The sequence below is a fragment of the Streptopelia decaocto genome (assembly GCF_964273445.1).
Source record: "Streptopelia decaocto genome assembly, chromosome: 1".
NCBI lineage: Eukaryota > Metazoa > Chordata > Aves > Columbiformes > Columbidae > Streptopelia > Streptopelia decaocto.
In genome coordinates this window covers 192598035-192610520 of record NC_138663.1, presented here as the reverse complement: position 1 = coordinate 192610520, position 12486 = coordinate 192598035, and the positions used below count along the sequence as shown (strand labels likewise).

At 40.9% G+C, this 12486-nt stretch overlaps 1 protein-coding gene across 1 annotated transcript in view; it reads right to left on the bottom strand.

Annotated features, from left to right (window-relative positions):
- MICU2 (mitochondrial calcium uptake 2) overlaps nt 1-12486 on the bottom strand; it is a gene marked incomplete at its 5' end in the record, with an annotated part of 142476 nt that overhangs the window by 63076 nt on the left and 66914 nt on the right. Inside the window, one exon of the mRNA XM_082050960.1 lies at nt 1287-1434. Coding sequence (XP_081907086.1) covers nt 1287-1434 — 148 coding nt within the window. The remainder of the gene's footprint in view (nt 1-1286; nt 1435-12486) is intronic.

Genomic DNA, 12486 nt, shown 5'->3' with positions numbered 1-12486 from the left:
TTTAACTTAATGATCTAAGTTTTGAAAGAGAAAGAAATCTTTCCACTAGCCATACATTAAAAAATAAAGGTTATTTTGAGAGTCTCCATGAAGGAGAACGAGTCCTAAGGACAAATCCTTCTAAGGATTTATATTCAGCTTTGTATAATATTAGAAGTTGTGTGTCAGCAGTGAAGCCATGTACACGTAGCACCTATAGATTTTTGGCAGACACGATAGAACTTCTATTATGACAGATCCTTGTGTCCTATTCTTTGACCACTTGCAGCTCAGTAAGCTCTGTTCTGCCCCTGGTTTCCCGTGGGTTTGAATCAAAGCGTGTTCAGGTCTCCTTCTTCCTCCCTGTCTCTCGACCTTTCCACAGTACCTTGAATTCCCATCTGTGTTTCCTGTTCAATACCACCAAGTCACTTAGACACTGATGGACAGCTGGGCAGAGCACCCTTGGCTATGAACGGCTTCTGCTAGACAACATGCTCCCCCTCTTTCTCTCAGCAGGTTTGTCCTCTGACTGAATCCTCTCTGAAACCTGGAGAACTTAATCTTTCTAAACCAAAAAACTCTGGGAAAGCTGTAAAAGCTAAATTTTGGGAGAAAAAAGAAATATAATTTTAAAAAATTACTGGAACATGGGAATCATGGAAGATAATACAAAGACAAAGAATGAATGGGGCCGAGTTAATGAGGCCAGAAAACCAGTAGGAAAGGAGGAAAACAACCTATGACTTTTTATCTGTGTTCTGGTCCTATCCTCTCCTCAGAAACATACTTTTAGAAGTACTTTTTCAAAACAATTTTGATTTGTTTTTAACTAGGTTTTGTATAAACCAAAGGAGATTTGAAACCAGGAACCTAGAGCTGAGCTCAATGCTTCGCTATACTCATTCAAGTCACTCCCATCACTGCCTCATTTAAGAAAAAAGGTCCCAGAGTACTTACTGGTGAAGTGGATAGACAGATGACGGGGCCAGGAAAGGTATAAACACTATTATATTACAATCCTACTATTTTCTGTGGCATATAAGTAATTGAGGAACTACATACTGATCAGACATGCAAATTACGCAGAGATGTAAAGTCATCATCAAGTCATTCTAAATCATCAACCTCACTTCACTGGTGTAAAGAGTGGTGGTGTCTGTGAGAATCCATATGCACAACAGTTACAAATTGGCTTCTGCTGATTTATGTCAGATAAAATACCTTATCCCAGTGATTTGCAAATCTTTAAGGGGACCTGCAAGTTTCTTTACCTTCACAAATACAATGATGAGAAAACAACTTACGTTCAACTTGATCAAACACTACTGAGAACAAGAAATCTCTTGGTGTCATGTAATATTCGCCTTCGTATTCCAATGATGCAAAATGCATGAAGCGATGCTTCCGAAGAGACAGCCTTTCATCCCTTTCCACATTAATGACATCTTCCTTCTGAAAAAGAAAAATAAAAACCATGCAGAAAGATGGTTGTATTTGTAGACCAACTCTGTAATTACAAATAATCCTATACCTGATCTTGATTAACCTCAATATTTTGTGGGTAGCCACAACAAGAGACTACCAGGAATTAGAGCTTTTATGGCACGGTCTTAACGAATGACATGCTTATATGACATTCAAAGTCTTTTTGGGCTTCACAGAGAGCATGCCTTGACAACACAGCTGAGCCAAATTAATGGCTTGCCCTCCCCCAAGTGTGCCCTTGCTCCCCACTCCCCTGCTCTTGGCCATATGGTCCTGCACCTCCTTGTTTGCCAGCTCTGCTACTTGTCAACTCTTGCTGAGCCAAATTCGGCTTGCCAACTCAACAAAAAACTAAACTGACCAAACAGCAAATAGTATTTTGCTAGCTTAGTGACTGGCTCAGCAAAGGTTGAAATGTGCTGTGCATCCATGCAAATCATCAACTTCGTGTCATTAGGTCTCCTTTCCCTCTACCTACCATGGTCTGTAATTGGGTATGGGAACCATATTTTCATAGGACTAGGGGATCTTGAGACAATGGGTACAACTGGCAAACCTATCGTTATAGCCTGGATATAATTATTATCATCATATATTATACTCATAGTTCTAAGTAGAAGGCTGCAATTTGTCATTAAATCCCATGCCTTGCACCTTTCTGTTAGCATTAAGCACTTGGTAAAATACTTCACTGAATGATGAAAGCACCTTGTTATAGTCAATTTTAGTTTCCCGTTAGAGAAGGTTTGCTCCCCTCAAACCTCTGCTTTGAATGAAGGTGGAGGCGAGGGGAAGGGAACCAAGAACAAGTACAAAACATCCAAAATATCACTGTATCGAGCTTCTTACATTGCCCGGAGCTTCACCATGGCCTACAAAATAAGCTGCATGGCTGCCCTTCTATGATTTAGATTTGTACATTCTAGAAAACACTGTTTAAAAATAAATCTAATAGAATGAGAACTTCAGCTTTATTATTCGTAAAACTTTGGGGGACAAGTGGCTCTGTAATTAGTCAACAAGATTCAACAAATGTGGATATCAAATGAATAGTTCATAGCTGCTGGGTAATAACATGCAGCATTCTTATTAAAATCATCTCTTTCTCATGACACCATGAACAATTTTTGGCTAACAGCAAATTTAAAAAAAATGAAAAATTGCTTCACAGTTGTCCTGTAACTAAAATTACAGAATGAAAAGCAATCTTTCTACATAAATACAAAATGAAAAAGTTTAGGCAAGAACTAAAGAGCTAATCCTACAATATCTTCGAGCCAACTGGATTTTCAAGTTTCTTAAATCTTGCAGCATTTGTCTGAATTCTGTCTAAAGCTAAACTTGCTACAGATGTCAAAGGCCCGGATTTCAACCATCCACAGTTCTAACTGAAGCAGACAGGTACAAGTTCCCATACTAACTCTAAAGAGTGTCTTGTACTTGGATGAGGATGTATTCTCATCAGAATTACAATAACGCACGAATACATTCATCAAGCCCCTTTTCAGGAAACAGCATCCCTGATTGTCAAAACAGCCTTGGGAATGTGGGTCATTTCTTACTAAAGTCAGCTTCCAACACCAGCACTTTCTGGGATGAAATGCCTCAGCTGTACCATCTCCTACTTGGTTTTCAAAGCTTTTGCAAAATTCCTGACATCCTGTCACTGCATGAGAAGCTCAGTGCCTGCCAAAAGCACTCGGAGCCCTCTGGACACAGCACGGGCTACGCTGGAGCTCAGCAGCTCATGGGCACCTCATTACTGCTTCTCAACAGCCTATGGCCCTCAGACTGAAAACTCACGGCACTCCAATGGCCATTAAACAACTCGTACCAGCAACAAAGCCGACCTGCCATCATTCTGATCACAGGCATCTTCACTTCTGCTTTCCCTCCATGTTTTAGTATGGTTGCTGTGACAGCCTATACAGCATATTCCAAGCACACTAATGTAAAAAGAAAAAAAAAAAAAAAGACTGTGCAACAATCAGGAGTGCAGAAGCATAACATGAAAGCAAAATGTTTGCAATTATATCTAATGATTTTTCACTTTAATGTATGGAGGAATACAAGGCAGACATCAGTGAAGGTCTGGGATAGAAACACGTACAGACAAAATAAAAAGCCCATCAAAATATTTCAAAAATGCTGAATAAGTTTTACTTCCCTTTGACAGTTATGAGAAGAAAGGATGAAATTTCCCCATGCGGCTGTGCATTCTGCACAAAACCCAAAGAAAGAAATAATCAGAAAAATTCTATTAAGATCCCTTTCACTACAGAACATCTGGTATCTGAGCAAACTGAGCTTTTCCAACCTGGAGAAGAGAAAGCTTCAGGGGAACCTAGCAGCAGCCCCCCAGTGCCTATGGGGAAGTCACAGAATCACACAGAATCACAGAATGTTAAGGACTGGAAAGGACCTCGGAAGATCATCTAGTCCAATCCCTTCGCTGGAGCAGGAACACTTAGGTGAGGTTACACAGGAAGGTGTCCAGGCAGGTCTTGAATGTCTCCAGAGTAGGAGACTCCACAACCCCCCTGGGCAGCCTGTTCCAGTGTCTGTCACCCTCACTGAGAAGAAGTTTCTTCTCATATTTAAGTGGAACCTCCTGTGTTCCAGTCTGTACCCATTGCCAGTTGTCTTACCATTGGTTGTCACCGAGAAGAGCCTGGCTCCATCCTCATGACACTAACACTTTATAAATATATGAACATTAATGAGGTCACCCCTCAGTCTCCTCTTCTCCAAGCTAAAGAGACCCAGCTCCCTCAGGCTTTCCTCATACGGGAGATGCTCCACTCCCTTCATCATCTTCGTTGCCCTGTGCTGGCAAAATGCTGGTCTGGGCTCTGCACTGGAGTTTCATACAGCGACAACATCAGGAATTCCAGCACACAGGGTCAATCCAGGCCTCTGTAATGAGTGGTGAGAACGGCAGCTCTGGAGAGCAACTATAGGGACTTTTTTTAACTGTCTGGACAGACAGTTCAGAAGATGCGGGAAGGGATGGAGCACCACTTGACCTTCCTTCCCACCGAACATATCTGCACAATTTTATCGAATGAGAAACTGGAAATCTGGGCAAATGTAATGGGAGGGTGGAAGCTCAGAGCAGAAGAGGTGGTGGCCGAGGTGTTACACGCTTCAGCCAGACCAGAAAGTGTGTAAAGAATATGGAGTTTTTTACCGCCCAGAGAGAGAGCAGGGAGCACCAGTGGCCACGCAATCAAACAGTACATCATGATGAAGTAAGGCCTTTACATTGTCATCTTTCTCACAATGTTTTTCAAAACCAACAGCAATACTGTTCAAATTGCTTTAATACCAATTAAGTACTTGAACCTGCTACGTCGGCATCAGAGACTAGAAATTCACAATCGAGTTGGAAAGACATTGAAAGTGATGACTTTTCAATCATATCAGCCATATAATTAAGAATTTGACAAAAATATTCAACACAATTATTTCTGCAATTTGAATTAAATTGAACATAGCTGGCTGTTTGCCCTTTGAAGGTCAGTACTGATGATCTTATTCTTCTTAATTTCTTCCTTAAACATATTGCCAGCATTTAATTAAGGTTTGAGTGACGTCTTTCTTGTATTTTGGTCATCACAGTTTCGTTAGCCCCACTGCCAACTACAGCCCTCATTCTGCCTTAGATTTCCATTTCACCACACAAAACCACTCTCATAACCTAAATAAACAATATGAGCATAACACTTCACTATGATTATTCTCCAAATCAAAATAATAATTTCAGAAGGTGTTCTGAAGCATAAACACCAAGCTCTTCATGTTAACTATGTCAATTCTTCCCACCAAATTATTTGTTGTTTCTGGACTACTATTGCCAGCGATCCAGTTAATCCTGAAACTGTGGTTTAGGACAGTCCCTAATCCTGAGCAAAAGCAAATCTACTGCCTTGGAAAAGGGGACACAGGCATCCTGAAGCAGGTATGGGCCATATCGTGTGGCTCAGTGTAAAATATAAAGAAGTCTACAATAGCAGCTTACATGCCCTTGTAAAAGCTGTATTCACACAGATTCACACAGAATCGACTGGGTTGGAAAAGACCTCAGAGATCATCGAGTCCAACCCTTGGTCCAACTCTAGCCCGTTTATTAGATCATGGCACTAAGTGCCATGTCCAATCCCAGTTTAAAAACCTCCAGGGGCGGTGAGACCACCACCTCCCTGGGCAGGCCATTCCAATGCCTGACCACCCTCTCCGTAATGAATTTCTTTCTAATATCCAGCCTAAATTTCCCCTGGCAGAGTTTAAGCCCATGCGCCCTTGTCCTATTGCTAACTGCCTGGGAGAAGAGACCAATCCCCACCTGGCTATAACTTCCCTTCAGGTAGTTATAGAGACTGACGAGGTCACCTCTAAGCCTCCTCTTCTCCAGACTAAACAACCCCAGCTCCCTCAGCCTCTCCCCATAGGTCTTGTGCTCAAGTCCCTTCACCAGTCTTGTTCCCTTCCTTCAGTGTTGTTTTCTTCACCAATACGTATTTCTCCATGCATTCAGCAAGCAGGGCTGCCAGACCCACTGAAGACAGTTGGTGAAGGATGGAAATACATGGGGAGAAGTAGAGAGCTATGGATTTTTGAAAAAAGATTAGAAGCATAACTCTCATTTGCTTTGAGAAGGGATAAATGACTGAATAACTATTCTAATCACTATTCCAAATGCCTCACCAAAGACTGAATAAAAATTATGTTTTGAAGAAAAGGCTGATTCAATCACTTGAGATTGATCTTCTTTTGAAGTACCAATCTAAAGCATGCATAGGGGAGCACGCTCTCAATTCAGTATCCTTCCCACTTCAATTAAGTCCTGACTAATTTCCAAGTACTTTTTCCTGAGTCATCCAAGGAGACTTTCAGATAAAAAAGATTTGACATTCCTGACGTTTCTGAAAACACTGTCAAAGCTCATTTTGCTCATAAAAATGCATGTACAGAGCAAAAAGCAGAGTTTTCCTCTTTAATTCCATTCCACAAAATGAGTTTCAAGTAAAGACAGGTATACTGTAGGAAACAATTATGTATTTCAGGCTGGACTTGAGATATTAAGGCATCTGTAATACAACACCTCAGCAGTTTCCAACGGTGCAAACTCAAACCAAGCAGGATGCAAAAATTCAAATTTACTGAGAAGCAATGGGTGAGAAGAATCTATTATATTACTATTGCTTGCACAAGATTCTTGTAAGCGTAATTTAAAATGACTCTGAGATTGACTTGGGCTTATTTTTGTCTTTACCAGTGCCATATAAGAAGAAATCAAACCACAAAGAGCTATGCTGCATTAATGTTAAGGCTTGGGCTGAAATTCCATCCTTAACTTGTTCTATTGTGTGTGGGTACAGCCGGGGCTTGGAGCACTGGGTGTTCCCACACGCCCCCAGCACCTCCCCACAACCCAGTGAACTGAGAACCAAGCTTCAGCTTTAACAGGGAATTTAGTTGCCTTTGTTGTTTTATGTCAAGCCTCCAATGCCAATTTGCAAATAGCCATGGTCAAGCTATGATAGCTGATGGTAAATTAGAACGGAATGACATAAAAAGGGCTCTAGAAGGATGCAAGTGTTCTCCTCTGCCGTCGGCATGGGAAGGGATCAGCGGCTGACCAGCCACTGGCGTCTGTCAGCATTACCAAAGACCATGGTTGCCTTACTGGCTTCCTGTGCTGAAAAATGCCTAAGGGCAACAACATTACTTCTTAAAATTAATTTTCAGATTGATGGAATTAATCTGTTTATCAGTCTCTTAATTTAGGATGCAAATAAAGAATTTATGGTGTTCAATTTTTGGCTTTGATTTTTAAAGAAAAATAACAAGCTTAAGTCAAGTAAACCCCTATATTTACAGTACCTTTGAACTTTTTTTTTTTTAAAAAAAAACATTTTAAATAAAAATGAAAAGTTAAGGAATAAAACCTTGATAACCCTTACCTGTGATTTTCATAACACTGCTGATCACTGTGCTGTGATTTTGGTAACACTGCTAAGTAAATCCTGAACCACTGAAAATGTAAGTACTTGAGTACAAACTCAAACATTCACGGCTGATTATGAGTCAGAAATTACTCAAAATAAGCATATACACTTATCTTTCCCTTAAATTTAAAATCATGTCTTCCACGTTCTTTCATTTTACTTTTTGTCCCTTTACACAAAATTTGGCGTTTTGATATGCCTATACCTTTTACCTGTTTTCCATCTTAATTTTTTTCTGCTTATAAAATAGCCCACATTTTCCAGTTAATTTGTCTCAACAGGATTTTTTTTCTTCACTCTACTCCTTTCCATATAATTTACAGTTTTTGCCTCTTCGTCTCCTTTCATTGCCTTTCCTTCATAATCTATACACTTCCTTCAACTTTGCCTTCCCTTGGAAAAAAAAATCAAGCTATAAAACTTTTTTTCCCCCATTCTCTGAAAAGAAGATCAATGTTCTTCTTTTCTTCCCTGCTCTGGAAGAGTTAACTTGCACCACTCATTTTACCTGCTATAAGGATAACTAAACCAATGTGTGGGATGTAACTAAAATCCAGTTGGTGCCAGCAGGCTCTCTGGGAGCCTCAGCTTTGGATCCATTAATTTACGCGAGATCTACTGATGGATTTAGCAATTCTATATCAAATTTCTGTAAGACTGATGAAAACTTTGCAGTTAACTTGTGTCATTACTGTATCTCAATTTCAACTCAATCCAATCTGAAATGATCAAAATAACAGAAAACATAACTTAACCTCCAACCCCGCTGCACGTGTTAACACACGCAGCATGCACGCTGAATGCACAGAGGACAATGCTTGGAGATCAAGGTTCGGAAGTTTCATGTGATGCCATAATTTATAGATGAAAAAGGGTTTTGACAAGAAATCCATTTGGTAGAACTGTGTGACTTACAGAAAGCTCAAGACTGTAATACTTCAGAAAGCTCGTGTAAGTATGTTCAAAAGTAGTTTGTGCTTTCACAATAAACAATGTGATCCACGTATTATGCAGAATCTCGATTGAGTGCACCAGTTACCAAAACCAATGCCAAGTTAAAGATGTAAGATCAGAAGCAAAATGTTCTTATGAAGTGAATTGATCTGTATTACTTTTTTTCAACATTATATTTTTTAACCTTGCAGATCCAACTGCAAGCATGGACATAAAGTAAGCCGGGAGAGAAGGGAAAAAATCCCACTGAAGTCTGTTTGGAAATAAGTTCTAAGTGAATGACCACTTAGCAATGTGAAACTAAATAAACCACCACATTACTAAAAGGTCTAACAGCCTTGAAATCTCTAAATATGAAACAGACAAAAGATTAAAATACCTTTTCAGGAGCTACTTCTGAGACCAAGAACAGACTGCTAAAAGAAGGACAACCAGAGAGTGAGAATGCAACAGCCTTACATCTGGCTACTCTTAACTGCTGAATATAAATACTCCAAAATTAGATAAAACCCTTTCTATGCACTAACAGATGCCATTCCCCTCCTTTCTTTCAAACAGCTTCTTGGACAATTCTGGCGTGCTAGTACTAATTAGTGATGGTTACATTTGAAGCAGCAGCTGAACAGTTTATTTGTATCTAAATCCCTGACATTTTTTGTTTTAATTTTTTCTCTCCCACTCTCCGTATTTCAATGGGTTCACACTAAACTGGTGCACACAGAGCAGATCTTCCACTCTTACTCTAGCCCATACCAAACGAAGAATTAAACCAAATATAAGGATAATACAGAAAACAGTAAATAAGGTTTTAAACCTTCACTATTCAACTCTAGAAATTTCACCCTTAGCAGAGCTTGTTTTTAAACATAAACTTAAAAAGAAGACAGAAACTAACACATTTCCCCCAACAGAATATAATGAAGACAGATAAGGTGCCCAAGCTCTAACAAGCCAGAGAAGCGCTTCATTTAACAAACCATACATTTACACCTCAACTTGCGAGTTCTCACACCGCCCTCCTTGCACGTTCCCCTGCCGCGGCTGACACACGCTGCGCTGGGACACGCTGCTGCACACGGACTGAATACCCACCGAGCGGCCACCGACCACACGGACACCCCAGAGGCATCGCGCCCAGGGAATGTGTTCACCCCACGTCCTGGGAAAGCTCCTCACATGGCCACTGTGTTCGACACTCAGTGGACTTAAGTAAAAAATGTGTTGTATCTACTTCTCATGGATCTTTTTCAGCCACTCATGTTAAAGTGCAGTTAAAATGTGAACACACAAATAAATTCATCTTTAAAGGAAGAACAGCCAGGTACTTTTGAAAGATGCTATGTGCAAATGTGTCATTCATACATGGAACTTGACTACTTGCGTCTAAAATGCCGTATTTTCCTCCCTCAAAGACATACCTTCTTCTTCAATTGATGTACAGAGTGTCTCTTGGCACACCTTCTCAGGAGGAGCTGGGAGAGGCTCTAAGCCATGTGAACTTTTTGCTTACCCTGGGCTTGCAGATCTTTAGGACTTTCCAGGTTAACAGGAGTTTACCTCTTATGTGTGCTTGTGCTGTAGAAGGAAACCACATGCCCTTTTCAAACAGCTTCTCCCTTTGTTTGGGTAACTCAGATAGAGGACCTACTTGATCTGTTCTGAACTACGTCAAGAGATAGTATAGGTTGGGAAATTACATATTAGAGAGCACTGTAGGGGAAAGGGGGTCCTGGTGGACAACAGGATGACCATGAGCCAGCACTGTGGCCTCGTGGCCAGGAAGGCCAATGGCATCCTGGGGTGTATTACAAGGAGGGTGGTTAGTAGATCAAGAGAGGTTCTCCTTCCTCTCTACTCCGCCCTGGTGAGACCACACCTGGAATATTGTGTCCAGTTCTGGGTCCCTCAGTTCCAGAAGGACAGGGAACTGCTGGAGAGGGTCCAGCGTAGGGCAACAAAGATGATTAAGGGAGTGGAGCATCTCCTTTATGAAGAAAGGCTGAGGGAGCTGGGTCTCTTTAGTTTGGAGAAGAGGAGACTGAGGGGTGACCTTATTAATGCTTATAAATATACAAAGGGTGAGTGCCACGAGGATGGAGCCAGGCTCTTCTCGGTGGCAAACAATGATAGGACAAGGGGTAATGGGATCACGCTGGAACACAAGAGGTTCCACTTAAATTTGAGAAAAAACTTCTTCTCAGTGAGGGTGACAGACACTAGAACAGGATGCCCAGGGAAGTTGTGGAGTCTCCTTCTCTGCAGACATTCAAACCCCACCTGGACGTGTTCCTGTGCGACCTCACCTAGGTGTTCCTGCTCCAGCAGGGGGATTGGACTAGATGATCTTTTGAGGTCCCTTCCAATCCCAAACATACTGTGATACTGTGAAGAGATAAACCATTTATTACACGGCAGTTCAGTTTAACCACACGCCCTTCAAAGCAGGACTCCATATATCTGAGTTTGAGCAGTGCAACTTCAAACTGGGGGAATTTTTGCAGTCCAACTCCTGTCAACTGCATAGTGCTCTATATTTACCTGATGTTTTACAGCTTTAAAAGCTTTTTACGGTCATAGTGCTTGGTCCTGTAATAACTGTATAGACAGGAAAAAAAAGTAAATGGTTGAATAGTAGGTAGTTGAATGCTAGACCAGTTTTATTCTGAACTGGAAGACAAATTCTGGACTTACTGATTGTAAGTAATAATTTAAAAGAAAAAATAAACTGCTTAAAGGTAGATGTAGCAGGCTGTCCTAAGCAGAAGGAGCTAAGAAAATGCATGTTCAAACCCAAGACTGGGAGAAGATGACAAAAAAGAAAGATGTCTTTCCAATAGGTAAAGTAAGTAATACAGGTTCAAAAGAAAATAAAAGAGAGGAAGAAGTGGTAAATGCAATGGAACGGGAATTAAGATAGCAGGGAGTTTAGTGATAATGAGAGGAGAAAAGTTTGAAAAAAAGAATACTAGAAATGTACCAGAATTAATTTCACAAGCTGTTTAAAACAACTTCAAAATGCCCCTGTCAATGGTTACATACACTTCCAACAGTCCTGTACATCCTACACTTGCAACAATGTGCCAAAAGCATTCCCAAAGAGGCATTACACCAGCATGGTATTTTACAGCCAATGTACGCACTTCAAGGGAAACACTGTGAAATAAAGTGCCGCCTTATCACCAGAGAAGACTGTGGCTTGCATGTTTCCAAAACACGTTTCAGAACACCAATCTTATTTAAGCACTATTGGCAACATGTTTGCGCATCCAAGATGTTTTAAACAGTGGCTCAATGCACGGTGCCTTCCACAAAAGTAGATGTAGAACAGCCCCAGCTTTCCAAATCACTCACTGAAACATGTTGCATGCCAAATATAATTACACATTAAAATGGGAATCCTGTTAATTTTTAACCTAGGTACTCTGGACCTGCCCTGCCAGGGAATTTTCATCACCATACTGGGACTGCATTACAAGAAACAGACCCTGTGTTGCAGTTGCTGACCAGGCTGACACAGCACTGACAAAACCAGCCCCGCAGCAGCAGAACCCGTGGACTCACAGGGCCCCTGTGCAAGAACAAGCACCCCAAAGCATAAACATTCCGTGACTTCACCTTCCTGGACTAAGAACTATGTTTCTGTATAGAAGAGTAAATACAACCCAAACCAAAGAGGATGCCTACAAAAGGCTTGAAAATGCTTATATTATACTATCAGAGAATGAGGAGAAAATACGACAATCTTAAATACGCAAGCATCGTATATGCCAGCTGGCATCGCTCTCTGTAAATGAGTGCTTCTATTTATTCGGCTTGCAAATACTTTAAAAGAAACCTGCAGCTGTTACGAATTTATCCAAATTTCAGTGTCTCCCTTTTTGAAGGCTTTGACATGAAGAAAACTCAATTCAAAAATGCGGTGAATCTTGGAAGAACGTTCTGTTGGCTGATGGTCAACTCAGACAGGAGCCCTTCATGGAAAGAGAGATCTCCTGGGTCACCAGATCTACAAGGTGGTGCTTTAAGGCTCTTGTTGTAATCCACACACTTCCTG